This window comes from Netta rufina (assembly GCF_964035555.1).
Source record: "Netta rufina genome assembly, chromosome: 3".
Taxonomy (NCBI): domain Eukaryota; kingdom Metazoa; phylum Chordata; class Aves; order Anseriformes; family Anatidae; genus Netta; species Netta rufina.
In genome coordinates, this window is record NC_140125.1 from 83,537,373 (window position 1) to 83,556,793 (window position 19,421).

At 38.9% G+C, this 19,421-nt stretch overlaps 1 protein-coding gene across 3 annotated transcripts in view; it reads left to right on the top strand.

The window, feature by feature from the left end:
• ENPP1 (ectonucleotide pyrophosphatase/phosphodiesterase 1) overlaps window positions 1-17,048 on the top strand; it is a 56,006-nt gene extending 38,958 nt beyond the window's left edge. For all 3 annotated transcript variants that reach the window (XM_084284682.1, XM_084284683.1, XM_084284684.1), the window contains 9 exons: window positions 1,550-1,637; window positions 4,650-4,825; window positions 5,367-5,418; window positions 8,186-8,340; window positions 10,384-10,519; window positions 12,312-12,392; window positions 13,263-13,395; window positions 14,132-14,288; window positions 15,148-17,048. In XM_084284682.1, the coding sequence (XP_084140808.1) occupies window positions 1,550-1,637; window positions 4,650-4,825; window positions 5,367-5,418; window positions 8,186-8,340; window positions 10,384-10,519; window positions 12,312-12,392; window positions 13,263-13,395; window positions 14,132-14,288; window positions 15,148-15,315 (1,146 nt within the window). In that variant the 3' untranslated portion in view covers window positions 15,316-17,048. The remainder of the gene's footprint in view (window positions 1-1,549; window positions 1,638-4,649; window positions 4,826-5,366; window positions 5,419-8,185; window positions 8,341-10,383; window positions 10,520-12,311; window positions 12,393-13,262; window positions 13,396-14,131; window positions 14,289-15,147) is intronic.
• Window positions 17,049-19,421: the final 2,373 nt, after the last annotated feature.

Sequence of the window (19,421 nt, forward strand, 5' to 3'; positions counted from 1 at the left end):
ATGATAAATATAAGTATTTAGTGTTGACATCAACTTATTTTATTAACTGTTAATCAAACCTGTATTAATTGTGTATCAGTTTATCCTTCCAGGTTTACTCTTCTTCCCTGATTTGACAATAGAAAATAAATTGTTTTTTCTATACCTAACCCTGGGTTAAACCAACAGGGCCACGTGATGCCAAATGACTGCTTGCTGCAGTCTCTCTGCTACAGTTTGACTGCATAAATTTTCTTCAGTAGTTTGACAATAAAGTCAAACTTCTTGCCAGACTTGGAATTGTCAGTTTATAGCATCCCTAATTGGGCTTTTTCATCCTGTTGTAGCTTACATCACACCAGCATAGATTTCATACTGTGTAATTGCCCAGGTCAATGGAAAGGAGGTAGCGTATTCCTGCCTCATCTAGTTGTGATTAGGCCTCTTGAGTACATTGTTAGGCCACAGATTTTGGTAGCAACAATTGCAGAATAACAGCTTGCATTATGCTAACATCTTAAAAAAGAAGTTAGAATTTTTAGCCTCTATTTTTGCCACACAGCTATGAAATGAGACAATTGCATGGTTTGCAAAGAGCTTTGAGATCTACAGAATGCAAAGCATCTATTGCTCATTCAGTATATTTACATGTCAGATGTGCACAAGCTGCTTTACTTAAAAACAAACAAACAAACAAACAACCCTACCTGAATGTCTCAGGGTAAGTTTAAAAACAATTGTCTTGACAACAGTTGAATTTAAGCATTTGCTGCCTATAGCTACCTTGCTCTTAGTCCTGCAGTGAATCCTGCTCTATGCTAGCGTAAGCTTTGCATGGCTGCAGAGCTAAGTAGGTCTGGGAACTGAACCAGATGAAAAAGAGCCAGCAGAAAAAAAAAAAAATGTTTTGAACTGACCGAGTTTCTGGATCAGGTTTGCCATATAGCTATACAGTTGCTTGTGCCAGCACAGCTCAGGAAGTGGTGCAAGAAAAAGAATAAACAGCTGCAAATGAGAAATAGAAGTCTAGGATATCACCATTCCTTTATCTATTTAAAACAATGATACCAACAGATGTTTTTGCAGACTTAAATTAAAAGTTTCCAAATTGTCTACAGGTGTCCTGGTTTCGGCTAGAGTAGAGTTAATGGTGTTTAGCTGCTTGCTGGCTTAAACCACAACAGGGCATGAATAGCAATGGTTATTTTGGCTCAACATTTCCATTAAATCACTTAAATCATTTAGGAGAATGAGCTTAACTTCTTCAAAAGCAGAGGAGAGCAAAGAACTTCATAAATGGATGGAGACATCTTTTTAAAGGCGATGAGACAGAATTGGTTTTCCTACTACTCCTTTACTATTTTTTAAAATTATTCCCATATCTTTTCAAATATCTGATTAAGTGCATTTTACTAGAAAAATAAACTTTTTAAATAGAAGGATGTTTTAACTTGATCCATACAATGTTGCTAAAGTAAAGGTAAGGTTTTGGAAGAAAATGCTGAGTGTGAAGATATTTTCAGTTTCAACCTGTCTGAAAGAGAATTCCACTTTTCTCTGTGAACCTTAGGCTATCTTCATTGGTTTTGGACCAGGATTCAAGTTTCGAACTCAGGTTGATCCATTTGAAAACATTGAAGTATATAATTTAATGTGTGGTAAGTACAATTGATTGGGGTCTCCTCTGTTCATTAAAAACGTAGCATCTTTTGGGTGTTAGAAATCTTTTTTTAATAAGTAACTTTTAAACGTCATTAGAAAACCGTCCTTAAGATTTCATGCTGATTTTCATTAATTAAAAGCTGTTTGTTTTTCTGAGAAAGATTCAGCTTCTAAATGACTGAGAACTATTCAGGCTGTGCAAGTTAGGCTGCTTATATCTCTATTTTCCACCAGTCCCTGTGCATGCCACTGGCTCACCAGTACTAAAACTGCCTACTTTACAATCTCCCTCTTGTCAAGAAGGCATCCTCCCTTTCTCTCTCCTATTTAATTAGAAGCTTAATTCAGTATTATTCCTTCAGGTGACTTTATTCAGGCAGTGTAGTAATAGCAATCACAGTAATGGTTATGAGGATATGGATTCAGCTGCCAGGCAGCTCGTTTCCAGGAAGTCTGAGTCATGTCCCCCTTGCCCCATCCAATTTTTCATGCACTTGAGCAATTTCTTGTGAGTTCTGTCATGTGTGTTCTTATTTGTTGTTTTCCTTTTCTATGTTTTCAATTTTAATTATTTTAGATGTTTTTAATTCAGTTAACTGAATTTGAGATTTTCTTTTTGAAATTGACATACTTTCTTAAGTCATGTAACAAACTGTCTCCCTGATTCACCCATGTCTGTGTCACTTGTTCAATTTATGTATTGTATCTTTTAATACTTGAATTTGGATGTTTCCCTGTTCATTCTCATTGTCTAATATCACAGCTGTTTCAAATACACTTTTTTTTTTTTTTTTTTGGTCTTTTAATGGTCTGCAACTATCTTGTTAGCTTGCAGTTCCATGGCTTTAGAGTCTTGCTCTAAAGCTCACTGTCTCTTCATTTGCATAGCTGCAGTACTCAGGTTCCCCATTTCTTACACCTCTGTGGTCTTCAGTGCACCAGAGAAGTGGGTTTTATTCTAGAAAATCAGACCTGGCTGCCCTCCTGTTTTTCCCCTTTCAAATACAATGTGACTGTTATTGCCTTCTCTTGTGTCTGTTCTCCTTCGTTCTGTGTTTTATGGTTTCTCACAAAGCCCACCACTAGTTTTTCTGCTTTCAGAGTTCATTTATTCCCCTTGAGGTCTTCACCTGTTTTCCATTATCTCCTGCCTCCTTCTCTTTCTTGCCAGGATCCATGCTTGCTCTAACACCTGCTTCTGTGAAAGACAATATGTTGCCAAAGGGTTTGATCCAGAAAGCACTTAACGGGAACACTGCACATGCTTGAGATCAGTGGCAATATTCAGGTATACCATATTTAAACCATGTGTTTAAATTCTCTGCTGGAATAGGAGACAGAGGCCATTAGGAAGTGTGTATTGCATACCCTTGTATGTTTTGATGTCTTGTTATGTAGTGGTTGATTTCCTTGAACCTTCCTATACGCCCCCATTCCTTTCTGTATATGCCTCAGGGGAGGGGTAGGGTCCCTACTGGCATCTCATGGAAGCAAGTTCAGTGACAGATGAGACATCTTATGTGTATTCACTGAGATATAGATTTCTTCCATCCTGTACAGAAAGGGTTAGAAGCCAGCAACTTAACTTTTAGGTAGAAAATTGTGAAATGAGACAACTTCCTAAGCCTTTTCCTTGCTATGGGTTTTAGGTGTGGTTCTGGATGGCAGAAAGGCATCTTTCCCTTGTCATTTGGGTTCCTAAGGTGCACCTTCTTCAAAGGGCAGCTAGAGAAAGCGAAAACGGTTCCAATTTATGCAGCACATTAGCGCTTAAATCATGAACACCAGATATGTACAACTGATCCTCTTGTCTGAATGAAGATCTCATGTTTTCCAAAGCGTTCGAACTGCTAGACTTGGGGGTTTCTCAGATATTGTGAGTTCCTGGATGCTCCAGTTAAAATGATAAGAAGATAAGAGTGTAATTTAGCTGTTGAACTGGGGATGTGAGTTCCAGGATTGATTCTGTGGTGTGGCTTATTTATTTATTTATTTTTATATACTGTTTTGTTTGAGATGTTCATTGGAGCAGGGACTGCTATAGAAAGCTTGATTTATTCTTCCCAAAGTGAAGCAGCTTGTTCTGGAGGGAATGAGGTCATAATATGAATGGCGCATTGCAGGGAGAAATGTGTTCAATTGCCACATGTAGGAAAGAAAGTTGAGCTCTGAACTCCTGTGCTCTAGGTGAGTGATCTAACCACTGAGATTTTGGATGCAAGGCTGTCTCATCACCTGCAGTACTTTGGAAACATATTATTTCATAGATTTAGTATGAAGTAGATGGAGAAACAACAAATCTACAAATCCTAGTGAGGATTAAACATGAAATAGGGCTTGGTCTTTTCAGCTTTGCAGAATTGCCCGATGCATCTCTGAGCATTGGTGTTAGGCAGCTTTTAGTTGCTTAAGTTTCTTTAACTACACAGGTGGTTTTGGAATGCAGATTATTTTTATGGTTAGTCTACTTTGGTTGGAATTTTGAAGCTTTACATTTTAGAGTTCAGTGTTAAGCAGAACCCATGTTCTATGCTGGTTCTTTTACAGTTTTACACTTTAGTGATGTTTAACTGAAGTGTGTGTACTTAATTTTCAGATAATAAAAAAACAAACAGAAGAACACCACCAACAAAAAAAAGCCCCCAGACTTATGCCCCAAAACTTAAATGTGTAGCCACAGGCTTCAAGTGTTTGAGATTCCCATTCTGTCTTCTACTGCATGTTTGGATGCTGCAAGTTCACTTCCCTTCAGAAGTAAACCCTCTGTCATTTTTTGTGCTTGTTCTGTCCCTCCTTGCAAGCAGACTAATAATATCCTGAGCCCTAGATGAGAATATATGTGCTTCCTTTTAAAGGGGTCATTGCTTTCCCTTTCAGTTGTCCCGAATAGCAAGCAGTGCAGGATTATTGACTCACACGATTGAGATCACACGTAACTGTGATCACAATACAAGCAGCAGTGTGTTACAGTCTTTTTTTTTCATCCTGTTATTTGAATTATTTTGTAGACTTGCTTGATTTGAAACCAGCCCCAAACAATGGAACCCATGGACAGCTAAACCATCTTTTAAGGAATCCTGTTTATATCCCTCAGCATCCCAAAGAAACAATCCATCCTTCTGAATGCTCTGTTGTGGGACAAAGAAACTTTCCAGTGAGCCTTGGCTGTTCCTGCAGGACAGTGGTATGTGCTGAAATGGTTGAAGTTGTGGAGGCAGATGTCTGTGTTGTATTCAGAGTGAGACTCTGGATTATCTACTTACCCTGTAGTTTTTCAGCTTGCGTTTTATATCTGTTTTTTGATCTAGTCTCAGATCAAAATGAAATCTTGCCTGGGGCTAGTGGGTACTAGCCTGTATTTGCACGTTCATTTTTGCAGTTTTCTTATGTGAAGACACATTCAGCTATGAAGAGCCTGGAAAACACTGCAGAAGCAAGCTTTGACGGGGAAAACATTCAGTTCTTGCTTCACTAAATTGTGTTGAAACTTTCTTTCTGTGACTATGTTGTGTCCTTGGGCTGTGTATTTCAAGGCTGTTGATTTGCCTGGGGCAAAAGCATGTTTCTGAATATAGCTCCTTTCCTGTAGATGTCAGTGAGTTCTGTACAGGGATAACTTGCAAGACAGAAGTGTTAACATTTGTTATTCTAAGTGTAGTAGTAGCTCATAATTTGCTTTGTGGAACACATAGGAGAATCTCAGTGTTTTTGCTTTATACTTACAGGGTTTGCCAGTAAGGGATTTTCAACAGCGTTTAAATCTCACTGAAACAGAAGGTAAGATCTTTAGCTAGTAGAATAGAATGATAACAAAAATGTAAGAATGATTAACAACATGAAATGTTTAATGTCTAAACTTCTGAGCAAATCTCAAATATGTGGGATAATAATTCTTTGAACTACTCTGGGGTTACAGTTATGTTGTGTATATACTTGGGATTCAGATGCAGTCCTGCTGAGCCATTTGTTCTCAAATAAATGCTTATTCTTGTACGTGTCTCTATGGCACATGTATTATTATCTGAATTTTCCAGCACTGAAGTAATGATTACTGAAGAAGGTAAAGCAAAGCTGTTGTATAGGGAAGTATCCGACAAGAATATGACGCCAGCACACTCATAATGAAGCATGGAGTGTTCATGTGATCTGGTTGTTACACAGGGTTAAGTCATTGTTTGTCGTAATTCTGCTGTGTTTCAAAACTATGGACACACTCATGCCATTTTTGAGCTGCAGTTTGCAAGGTGGTAAATGTGCTCGTGACTCACAAAACAAAATAGACTAGTTAGAGCATGAAGCAAGTAAGACAATAAGTGAATAATGAAAATCAAGTTGAAATGGAATATACTAATACCTTGATACTAATACGTTAAAAAGTGACATCAAGATATTAGGTTGTCAGAATGGGAAATAAACTGATAGAGACCTTTGCCATGTGTTTGCTCACTAAACCCTGTTTCTTAAGCAAATAAACTCTGTATTTGGTGACACCTCACTGTACTTCACTATTAACTACTGGATTTGTATGCCAGCTACAGGCAGGCACACAGCAATAGTTGCTGCTTATTCAGAACTAATTTAAGCCTTCTGTTGACTCATGTAGCTAGCCCTGACAAAACGTGGGCAGAGTTTTCTTGAGTCTTTTCCACTAAAAACAGGGCATCTTTTTAAAATGTGTTCCAGAGTCCTTTAAAAATCATTCAGTATTTTAACACCCATGAGAGCACACAGTGACATTCAGTTAGTAAAATACAGAAGTACATGCTTTTCCCATAGCAAGTAAGCAGTTTCACTAAAACAAGCTGTTAATGTGTAGGTAGAAGCATGAGTGCCCTGCTGAATCTGGCTTTGAAGAAATATGCCAGGCACATAATCCATTTTAGTCCCATTTTGTTAAGATATGAACCTAAGGTGCTCAATCTACATTTCTGAAACAGTGGGGTCTGGGTTTGGATTATGAGTGAGACCTATGTTAGCACTCATTTTAACAGCAGTAATCTGCTTCTAAGAATTGTGCACTTATTAGTTATAAAAGGCACGGATAATGAAAATTTAGTAGCCAGGCTAGGTGCTCCTTAAGATTATTTAGAGTTTATTAATTACTTTTTCATATTCTGGCTTTGATTGCTGTAACTTGACAACTTGTGAGAACAACGAGGTATTAACTGCATATTTATTTTTATGAAAAAAAAAAAGTTTGCCTTTTCCTTCTTGGACAGAGAAGTAAATGTCATAATCTTGACATTCTTTGTCATGTGGAATTACAGTGAGAAAGGAAACTGCGGCATTAATTGAACACTTTTTTTCCTCATTTAAAACAATTTTGTGGATGGCAGTGAACTACTTAACAGAAAATATCCTTTGAAGCCTTGATACCGTTCCTTATAATCCCAGACCTGTAACAATTGAAAATACTTCAATTTTCAGTAGCAAAATAATATTTTTATTATTTAAGATAATTTCATAATGTTCTAGCTTTGCTTAGTTTTTTATTTTACGTCAGAGAACTAGAAACTTGAAAAACTTATTTTTTGTTTATTTCCAGTCAGCAAAATAATCTTCAATGTTTTGATGAAATTTAAATCTATCTTGGAGGCGGTGAGGGGAAGGACCTGAAAGTTTTTGCAGACGTCTTTTGATAGCAGCAGATGATTGCAAGAGCATGTGTTTCTTATGACTTCTTATGACTTTTATTTACCTTTTTTTTTTCTTTTTAAGATAAATTATATTGACTAAGTAATTCTGTTGCTAACTCTGCTTTACTCTTCAGCTTATGTCTAATAACTTTTCCTCTTCTGATCCCACATAGTGTCTTTCTGATATGGTTGTAAAGGAAAGACTTCACTTGTCTGTTGGATGAGGTGGTTGGCCAGTCAATATAAACAGGCAGTGTCTTAGGCAAGGATTTGTGCAATATCTTGCATAAAGCACTTTGAGATATTTATTTCCGTATACAAACTTTCTAAAGAGGTGTGGCCCATGAGAGAGAGAGAAGAAAGCTTTTGTGGCTATAGCCATCATTATAAAGCAATTCCACATGCATTTGAAGATCTAACCAGTATTTCATTTAGATCTCTATAGTCCTTTAAGTGTCGCTTTTAATATGACTTTGTGGGTTATGTTAAAATAGTCCCTTTAGCAGCTTTGAAATCATGATGGTTGGTTTGTGTCCTATATAAATGTTAATTAAAAGCAGATCCCACATTATATATGTATATCAAAACACAAAGTCAACTAAGACTTAAATTTGCATCTTAGATTCATCTATTATTTTAAATGGCAAAATGTTTTAACTATACTGTAAAACTGAATTTGGTATGTTTGAATTATGGATATTGGTATTTTACTTTATACTGGCGTTGTCAGTTTACTTATTGCGTTATCACAGAAACTATACCTTTGATACAAAAATTAATTTCATTTACTCCATTACTGTGACTTTTTTTTTTGGTAATTAGAAACTAGGGAAACTGTAGGTGTATGAGAGGAGGGTTCTCAAAAAACATTATTGACTGAAACATAACAAGCACTATTTCTGTTCTAGTTAAGAAGACAGAGAAACTTACTTTGCCCTATGGACGGCCCAGAATTCTGCAGAAGAGACATAATTACTGCCTACTTTACCATTACCGCTATGTAAATGCGTACAGCAAGGACTACAGGATGTCTTTGTGGAATGCATATACCATTAACAAAGATGTAAGTAACTGAATAAAGGTTAGAAGCAACTTTGAAAAGTAAAAAGCTTGAATATAAGTTATTACTGAACACCTCTCATTTAGGTTGGAAGAGACTCTTAAGATAATCTTATCCAACAGTTAACCTAGCACTGCCAAGTCTACCCTTAAACCATGTCATGAAGCACGACATCTACACATTTTTTAAAGAATTCTAGGGATGGTGACTCAACTACCCAGGTAGCCTGTTCCAACAATTCATAACCCTTCCAGTGAATAAATTTTTCCTGATATCCAAGCTAAACCTCCTCTGGTGCAACTTAAGGCCATTTCCTCTTGTCTTATCACTTGCTGCTTGGAAGAAGAGACTGATTCCCCACTTTGTTATTGCCTCTTTTAATGTAATTGTAAAAAGTACAACAAGGTCTCCCCTGAGCCTCCTTTTCTCTAGGTTAAACAAACCCAGGTCCCTCACCTGCTACTCATAAGACTTGGTCTCCAGACCCTTCACTAGCTTTTTTTGTCCATCTTTAGACACGCTCCAGCACCTCATTTGTCCTTCTTGCAGTGAGGGGCCCAAAACTGATCACAGTACTTGAAGTGCAGCCTCACCAGAGCCGAGTACAGAGAGACAATGCTTCTCTAGTCCTGGCCACGTTATTTCTGATACAAGTCAGGATGCTGTTGGCCTTCTTGGCCACCTGAGCACACTGCTGGCTCATATTCAGCTGACCATCAACCAATACCCCTAGGTCCCTTTTTGCTGGGCAGCTTTCCAGCCACTCTTCCCCCAGCCTGTCTGTTGTGTTACATGGGGTTGTTGTGCCCTAAGCGCAGTATCCAGCACTTGGCCTTGTTGAACTTCATACAGCTGACCTCAGCCCATCGGTACAGCCTATACAGATCCTCCTGCAGAGCCTTCCTACCCTCAAGCAGATCAACACATGCACCTAACATGGTGTCATCTGCAAACTTACTGAGGGTGCACTCGATCCCCTCATCCAGATCATCGATAAAGGTATCAAAGAGAAATGGCCTCAGTATTGAGTCCTAATACATATGAGATATAAAAAGTCATTTTGTATGATCTTCTCTTTACTTTCCTATGTTAGTAAGGACTGGCTTTGATTCCTTCCTGTTCCTCAGCATGAGCTGTGGTTTTTGCCTGGTGGAGAGAGCAGATCCACCAGGAAGTGGGGAGACCATCGCCACTGGTACTGAGGCCCTGTGAGTCTATGGCTTGGCAACATAGGTCCGCTATAGCAGTTTAGCAGGGCTATCCTTTAAGTCTTTAAGTGGTGCTAATAGCGTTGTAGGAGCATTTTGAAAATATAATCTTTGGACTATCTACAACCATTCATGCCCTGATGCAATCTTTCCGTCAGAAGATCATCCTGATTGGGGGAAAAAAAAAGTGTTGGTGGAGATAAATCTGGCCTTTGCTGTCCTGGGCCCTATGCTAAGATATACATATACATGCAGATCTCAAGAAGGAAAGTTTTTCAGGTTGGTTTTCCAAGTTGGAAAAGATGTACAAGCCAATTCATTCTTGAATTAGGACTGTAGAAGATGCTTTTTGGTTCAATTATCTGGGCCTCATAGGCCCAATGTCTACTACAAGTAAATCAAACTAAGCTCTGTCAAGGTTGGCTTGTTCTTCAATTTATTGAGAGTTTGGTGGCCTGAAGCAACCATTTACTGTAGCAAGTGTCCATGTGGGGAGAGATGATTAACAGCACATCTGGTTGCCTCTGATTCTTAGCCTGAATGGGCAAATACATTCACACCGTATCAAGTTATCTTTAATGGGGCCCTCTGACTTTTCATTTGGAAAAAGTTACTGTCAACTAGAAATCTGCAGTTCTGTTCAATCTATTTACAAAATATATGTAGCAGATGGGGGGGCTTGTTTTTCACTGATGAAACAGGGACACCAGTTGAATCTGAAGTCTCTTCACTACCGCTGAAGGCAGCTGTTGCTATGTATTTAGAGTTCTTCAATCCCCCACCCTGTGAGATTGTTGCAAGTCCATTTTACCAGTGAAACTTTCTTCTTGTTCAACAGGAAAAATGGCTTTCTGCTACAGAAGATATCTCCAGCTGTTTACACAAGGATGTTCGTATTCCTTTTAATCATAACCAGACATGTTCGTTTTACAACAATCATCCTCGGCTATCTTATGGATTCCTTTCTCCTCCAAGTAAATACATGGCTTTAAATGTTTACAGTATATGTGATTTAAATAATTTGTAATGCAGTAGCTATGTTCTTTTATATATGCTACTGATTGATTAATCAGAGTTTGAAGCAGTGGTTACTGAATTATTGCAGTTCTTTTTAGCATATGAGAAAGAAAAACATTGCAAGTGCTTCAGCAGTTGGTGGGTTGTCCAAGGTCATTTACTGATTCCTGAAAGCTTCTGAACTTGTCATGTTTCTAACATGGCATCTCATGGAAGAAACTGGAAGGAATGTGTAAAGCATGAGTCAAGTCTGGCAAACTAAAAAACTGCAAATTCACTTTGTGTGACAGGAATTAGTTAGAACTACCCAACATAAAATTGAGGCATTTGTCCTTAAGTGAAAAACTGCCATGCTAAGTTTATTTTATATTTGAAATACATCCCCTATGTGGTCTTTAGTAAAGGGATTCAATATTTGGTCTGAAAAGTTCAACTCTGGTTCTCAAAGCATATTACACACAGAATCACAGAATTTCTAGGTTGGAAGAGACCTCAAGATCATCAAGTCCAACCTCTGACCTAACGCTAGCAGTCCCCACTAAACCATATCCCTAAGCTCTACATCTAAATTCAGCTGTTTACAAATAGTTACATTGTATGTGAACTGTTGATGTGATCTGGAAGTATTCTACATCCATTTCACTGCATGAAGTATTAAGTAGTGGGTTATTTTAACATCCACATCAAGTGTAACTTGCAAAGTCAAGCAGAGCTCCTATTTTTGTGCCCAAATTCTTGTGGTGGTTTTACCTTCCTAGGCAGCTAAATACCACAAGTGCTCTCTCACTCCCCCTCCTTAGATGAGGAGGGGAAAAAGTAAAGTAAAGAACAACTCACAGGTTGAGATAAGGATAATTTAATTAAAGGGAAAAAATAATTATTATTATTAAAGAAAGATTATTATTAACTAAACAAATTAACTAAAGGGGAAAAAAAAGGAAAGGGGAAAAGGGAGGGGGAAAGGGAAAAAGGAAAACAAACAAACAAACAAAACAAATAAAGGCTATGTAGAAGTGCAGAGGAAAGAAATTACTCTCTATTTCCCACAAATGAGTGATGCTTGACCACGTCCTTGAAGCAGGGCCTCAACATATGTAGCCGGTGTTAGGGAAGAGGACCAATGTTTTTACGAGAGCCCACCCATCCCCTCTTCTTCCCGTTTCCACCTTTTATTGCTGAGTGTGACATCAGATGGTATGGAATATCCCTTTGGTTGGTTTAGGTTAGCTGCCCTATTGATGCTTCTTTTCTCACTTTTTTGCTCACCCCCTAGGAGGGTTAGAGAGAGTCCTGATGCTGTGCCAGCACTGCTCAGCAGTAGACACAACGCTGGTGTGATAACACTGCTGTTCTAGCTACAAGTGCAGAGCACAGCACTGTATGGGCTGCTGCAGGGAAAGTTAACATCCCAGCCAGATCCAGTACAATTCTGTAGGCAGAACAAGTTGGTCTGACACTCATGGAGTGAATTTTATACCCTTCCCCTCAGTTCAAAAACCTGTTCTGATATTTTAAAATATTAAAATATGTGTCCACCGTTACAAGGGCAATTAGTGTTGCTGCTAAGATTATTTTATTTTTGGAACTGGAAACTTCAGCATATACTGAAGTTACCACTGAGACCTACATCAACTTTGAGAAGTGAAGTTAGGTCAGCTCCATGTTAACATCATTACATTAATCTTTAGAGTTGTGTTTTAATGCTTTTAAAGTAACAAATCCAAGTAATTAATTCCTTTTTGATTTCAGATTTGATGACAGATGCAAAGAAACCTCACTATGATGCCTTGCTTACCAGCAACATTGTGCCAATGTATCCTGCATTTAAAGGTACATATTTGTGCATTTGAATGCAAGACTCCTGATATCTTGCTTGCTTCCAAATCATGCAAAAGATCACTGATACAGCTGTCTCTGTGAAATAAGAGCTCCCCAGACTGTGGACTTTGTGAAAATTTCCTTAAAGTAGGCCTGTCACTTGTGGGACAAAGACCTACCATTGTGAGCTTGTGATTCCCAATCAACTGGCTAGTTGCACAGGATTGTAATATAGATGTCTCCATTTAATGCCTGATATTTTTGCTTGCATTTCCTTACCTATCTAAACAAGGTTTTATACAGTGTCTTCTAGAGAACCTAGATGCCAGTTTTATAGTTATGTGAGTTAAATTCACTTCTATTTTAGGAACATCTCCTAATCTCATACTTTCTAGGCAGAAATTTAGGGTCTCAGTCACTAAGGAAACAGGAAAATAATCAAATCTCTAGCAGAAAAGATATGAAGACCTGGGCTTTCCTAGGTGAGAGTGGACACGAGGCAGTCAGCTAAGGGAAGTTAAGCACATTCCTGGTGAAAAGAAGAATAAGTATGGCACTTTCTTTGGACAAAAAAAGTGTCTTTTTTTTTTTTTTTTTTTTTTTTGAACGGAGCAGTAGGTCTCTCTCAAACTGAATTAAAAATATAGAAGTAAGGAGACTTTTTGCATGTACATCTAAACTGAAAACGTGCACACGAAATAGAGATGTGGGTGTACATGCTAGCCGTGATAGATGTAGCCTTTGAAAACTGTGAACACCTATATAATTTACTATTTTCCTAGCTTACCATGCCTGTCTGTACACTACTGAAAACTCTGCACAGTTATATTAACATCTCCTACCTTGGAGATGATGCTTACCACTTCCATTGCTGTGTTTCAGTGTTATGGAACTACTTCCATCAATACCTGCTGCCTGAATATGCTGCAGCCAGAAATGGTGTCAATGTAGTCAGTGGTCCTGTGTTTGATTATGACTTTGATGGACTGTATGATACCCCAGAAAAGGTGAAAAGGTGAGAATCTTTTGCATCATATTGCTTTGCTTCTTTACTCCATTAGAAGTTACAAAGTAATTATGATCCTTGTTAGCAAGGAAGGCATCTTGCTGAGATGGATCCTTGTCAGGTTGTGACAGTTCAGAGAGAGGCAGTAAAATGGCTCTAAACAGACAGAGCTGTGTAACGCTTAGAAGTAAACAACAAGCATATAGAAAATGCATGATAGAAATGTGTCATCCTAAAACCTGACAGTGAGGTGTAAGAGAAGCTGTTGCATGTGGAATAATGTCTGTTAGCCTGAAAAGTTATGACATTGCCTCTAGGAGTGAATGAGTGACGTCTTATCCCTAGTATTGTGGTTGATATTCCTGAGTCCATGTATCTAGCAGTGTTCCACTATTAAGTTGTCAGCACAAATGTAGTAGTTAGTCCCAGCTAGCAAAATTGGTTTAAGATAGCAAACAGATGGTAAATTCCTGCACCTTTTTTATGATAAATCAGTTTTGTTGTTATACCTCATCAAACTCATTATTTGGATCAGCCTACAAGCCAAACTTGATATCTGGAATATTAATCTGGAATATGCTGTCAATTTTGATTACAGATGAATTTTCCTTCCAGGACTAAGCATTCTTTCGATTAAATACATGGATTGGTAAAATCAATATGCCAGAATATAGCTGATTATTGCCAGTTGTTCTTTGTACAAGTATGATTTGGTAGATTTACTGAAAGATCTTATGCATTTCAGACACCGTGGTAACTCAGAAGTTCCTGTTCCAAGTCATTTCTTCATTGTGCTGACTAGTTGTAAAAATACTTCTGAAACTCCTCTAGAGTGTGAAGGGTCTCTGGATGCCTTGTCTTTCATTGTGCCTCACAGAGAAGACAACAGTGAAAGCTGTGCAGTAAGTAGCCTGTTTAGTACCCATACACATCAGAAGCCGGGCTTGAACTTGTTTTGCTTGAATATCAGTGATTAGCTAATTAAAGACTGTAAAAACCCTGCGGTCTATCATGGTCATCCTAGGAGGGTAGACAATGTTGTAAGCAGAATTATATTAAAATGTGTATATATGCTGAAAATAGGCTTTTTCTGTTTGAAGACCAAAACTTATAGCTAGTGGAGTAATGAGAATGTGTTGAGAGAATCAGTGTGATGAACACATAACTTTCTATAGCAGTAGTCTCTAGTCATAACATCTGAGAAGGCTGAAGAGCTTCTAGGAGAAGGTTTCATCCACAAAGAAGATTCAGTTGTAGATCAAATACATATCCAAAATGAGAAGATGTAGACAGTCTTGAACAGCATTGGTTGCTTCTAGTTCAGGTGCCTTGGCATTGTGATGGAAATCAACATAGCTGTTCTCCTTATAAACCAGAACAGAGCATGTGAAGTGTGCTGACCTGTCCTATAGAGAAGATTTACACAAATCACTCCCCAAGTCAAATGCAGTTCTCAGCAACAGCTTTATGATAGAGATGGTGGATAGATGTTGGACTTCACATGGCACTCCTTACTATCACCAGCTTTCAACTGGTGCAGATTCAAGTTATGTGTACTTAAGGATGTTGCCTGAATTTAGTACATGCAGTTAAGATTCTAACTAGTTGTAGAAGCCAGTGCTTTCTATGTTATATCTTTGCCACCAGTGACTGTGTTTTGCCTTTATAAAACATTAAAATGTTGTTTATTTCCCTGACATACATTTAGTCAATGAATAAATTACATTTTACAAACACTTTTTTCTTCCTCTTTCCCAATAGGATGGCAAGTCTGAGTCTTTGTGGGTTGAAGAGAGAATGAAGTTTCACACAGCTCGGGTCAGAGATATAGAATTACTTACAGGACTCAGCTTCTATCAAGACAGAAAACAGCCAGTATCTGAGATTTTACAGTTAAAAACATATTTACCAACTTTTGAAAAGGTCTGATTTTTCCTATGGAATGTTGTTGTCCATTTCACAACTGGTTTGTAAACAGACTGTTTTTAATTAATGAAAACATTTTTTTTTTTTTAAATAAGCTGGAACATTTACTGAGATCTCTTGACCAAAATGCCAGTAGGGAGGAGAGTGGGTGCCATATTTGTATCTCAGGGACTCCTGATGGACTATGTATATAACACGGAATGGCAGCTCCTGTCATTCCCACTTGAATGTGGTAAACCATGTCCATTATTAAGTGTTATTGGCGTTTGATCATCATAGTCTGAGACACAAACAAAAAAAATATTTTTACATGCACTGGAGAAGGAGAAATTTATGAGGTATGGGTTATGACTAATACCCTACTTTAAAAACAGATAATTAGCAAATATCTTACACTTCGGGGGAAATAACTATGTTCTTGACCATTGAAATACAAACAGCAGCACCTTTCTACTCCTGTTTTCCTTGAAGCATGAATTACATTCTGAGTGTTGCTTGGGTCTCATAAAATAATGCAGCATTATGGTGCAAGAACCTATACTGAGGTTAGCAGTAAGACTGATGTTTGAGACTTCCCCAGCAAGGAATAGGCTCCTAGGTGAAGTTTTGATAGCAGTGAAGTGTTGGTGTGTTGCTGCCCTCTAGTGTCTCCAACATTGAAGGAGAGTTTGATGCATATTTTGCCTGTTGTATATGCGTCCTCAGAATTATTTTGAATATGATGCATCAAGTCACCTAAAAATTAGAAAAAAAAAATCAGAAAGATGACCTCTCATAAATAACTTTTCATCAAATATAAGTATAATTTGAAGTAAAATAGATTTTTTCTTAAAGCAAAGATGCCTTTTTAGATTTGGTGCATGATTATGTCAGTTGTGGTTTTGAAATTCTTTTTTTTTTTTTTCCTCCAAGAAAAGGTATTTTTGCACTAAGATTGTTGCCTTAAAATGGTAATATGATCTTCTTTAATGGCACAGGTTTTACTTCTCATTACTACAGTAAATGCCCACAGGCAGTTCCGTTGTCCATTGGCAGCAAACAGCCAGATCCTAGCTACATTTTTAGCTGTCTCTTTAGTGCTACATCATCCACATTCCAGCTCACATAAGTTATCTGTCTTGAACGCAGACACTGCTAGATGCAAATCCTGAAGAAGCATGTCATGAGCTTTCTTGGAAGCTCTCAGGTCACACACAGCTGCTACAGGTACTCAGGAGTGTAGAAACTCCCTCCTTTTCTAGTACACATGCTCTTGTCTTTGTAATTCTTCCACTCTCTCTAAAACTGACGAGCCAAAATTGCCTCTGTTATGTATAAAGTTTGGCGTAGTCAATTACACATTTATGTTCTTCTTGTTTTAAAAGAAAGAAAATACATCACGCACAAGTATTTTAGAAGTCTGAAGGGTCTGTGACTGAGCAGAGAGAGGCATTTGACCTTACAGTTTGGTCAGGGCATGGTGGAGGCTGGATTCAAAGCCTGCTGAAGTCAATAGAAGCTTTCCCATTAACTTCAGTTTGAGTGGGCTGATGTCCTGGGACCGTTTTTTTCCTTTAACCAAGTGTATTTTCTTGACCTGTTACAAGCATGTTTGTTTGTTTTTTTCCTAAAGTAGTTTCACTGTGTGAAATTTAAATGTGTTGTAGCAACCTCACATGACGACATGACTGTGACAGCATTATTCAGTGTAACTGCTTTGTAACTTTGCCTGTGACCAATAAAAACATCGGATGATGTATGCTGTTCTTGACCCTCTTTTGTACCAAATGCTACTGACTAGTTGAATGCTAGTACGCATATATAGCACTCTGTAACTCGTCTCAGCTGTAGTAGTTATTGACTGTTGATGCCTGATTTCAGGCAAGAGGTGGTGAGAAGTTCCATATCAATCTCATTTATCAAGGTTGGTTTTGATTCAGATTGACATGGAATAAAGCTCCAATAGAAGATAACCTCAATGAAATACACCAATGAATCAGTAAATTTGGGAGTTAAACTTATTTCCTCTTGGGACAAAATATTCTGACATCTGGTAGAACTGCTATCATCTCCTGAATGCAAATATCAGGGATGTTAACACCTTCAGAAAGTGAAGCAATGCCAATTTCAATTGAGAGGCAGCATGGTGAGCCTAGCTCCTGGGTAAGGATGGGTAAGGACTTTAGGGAGCAGCTGACTGCTGGTTTGACCTAGGGAAGATTTTGGATGGAAGAGTGGCTGTGAAAGCTGATGTGGTCATCAAGACAGGGTGGTTGCTGAGAGGAGTGTACAGTGTGACCTTGCCAGAAATTTCCAAGTCAACTTGACAGAGCAGAGAGCTATCCTGATTTCATCTTTGTGTAAATAGTTTTGCTTCTTTTCTTCATCTTTGCTTTTTAAAAATGTGCAATGTGCAATTGTGTCATCTCAATGTTGTGAATAAACACTTTTATTTTTTTCCCATAACTTGTTTATTTACTAAAATTTTTAGGATGGTGGGGCAGGAATGAGCAGGGGGGCAGAGGACATCTCAGGATGGTTTTGCTGCTGACAAAATGTCCATGGAGTTGTGCCTTCAGAGGTTTTCAGGTTCATATTGCTGGCTGCTCCCCTCTCAGTAACTGTGAGGTATTCGCTTGACTAATGTCATAGATTTCTTGCTCTCACCCCAGGCTGTCCCAAGTGTTTTAAAAATAAAATGAGGCAAAATCTGTGCCTATATTTGAGAGAGGCCTGTTCTGGTACCTGTGCTCACAACATATCCATCACACACTGGAACCGCTGCATCCACCCAGTGCACAAGAGCCATTTGCCATCAGCACCTGCCAGGGTGCTTGGTCTCAGCTGGAGAGTGGGTGGTCTGGGCATCTGGCTGTCCCTAGGCTGAGGAGATTTGACGTACATAATTATCCCTTTAAATACAAGGTTATAAACCAGGCCTGGCAGTCAGGGAGGAGCTGCTCCTCTGTTGCATGGGAGGGCACTTTCCCTTTTCCAGGAAAATGAGCTTCATGGAGGCCAGAAGACAAAAAGAAAGCCTAAATCTGTGGCTCTGTGGTTAGAGCACTCAGCTGGGAGGAAAGGCCTAATTTCTCGCCTCACTTCTTCCAAGATCTGCAGTGAAACTCAGTGCTCTTGCTGAGGAGGCCTCTGTGCCGGGACTAGTTGCCTATCCTACCACCCCAGAGAGGATGCTGAAGGGCAACAGCATCATGAGGGGCTTCTCCTATGGCAGGGTCACCCTGCAGCTGCTGTAATGCTGTGCCCGCAGCAGCACCACAACAAGGCTAGGAACCCATCCCTGGGTGCATGGTGAGGATTATATCCAGCTCTTTTATCACTGTACTGTGGAAAGCCATTTTTACCCTTTTGAGGAGTTCAAGGACAGAGTGAATGTGACACCAGCAACTTACTAAGCAGAAATTTCCAAATATTTTGTTTGGGTTCTGCCATCGCCAGTAGCAGCAGCAACAGCAACGTCTCCGGCCTACCCTCATACACCCTGTGGCAACATCCAGCTGTCTGGGAGCACCGCACTGAGGTGGCTTGTGCACCATGAGTGGTACATCTACCATAGTTTGGGAACCTTTGCGTTACAGGAAACCAGCCCAGGTTCGGTATCCTGTGACTCAGACACCCTTGGAAAAGAGTCCAAGTCCCTCACTGAACCGCTATGAGTCACCACTCCGGCCTCCAGCCTCAGGAAAGGCTGCTATGGAGACCATGGACAAACTTGCAATAATTATGGAAGCCTGGCTACAGATTCTAAAGGATGCTGTTGCAAATTATCATATTCCTCCTTGGCCACAACATGTGTTAAATTTGTGTTGCCCTTTATTGCAGATTTAATCCTTTTTATTTTTAGTTTCTCAGCTCGAATAAAACAAATGCAGTGGGATGGAAAACTGAGTCACCCCAAAGCCTTGACCAATGCCCCCTGATCAAGAGTCAGTGGAATTGCCCTTGGGTTGTGTGCATAACACATGTGAGGCTCTGTGTTCACAGCACCTGGGCAAAGATATACTCCAGCACCAGCTTCTGTCTGGAGTTTGAAAGAGAAATCATTTGTGTCTCTTCTTGTCTCCCTATGCTGGAAGCTTCACAATCCTGCATCTGTACCAAAGGTTTGA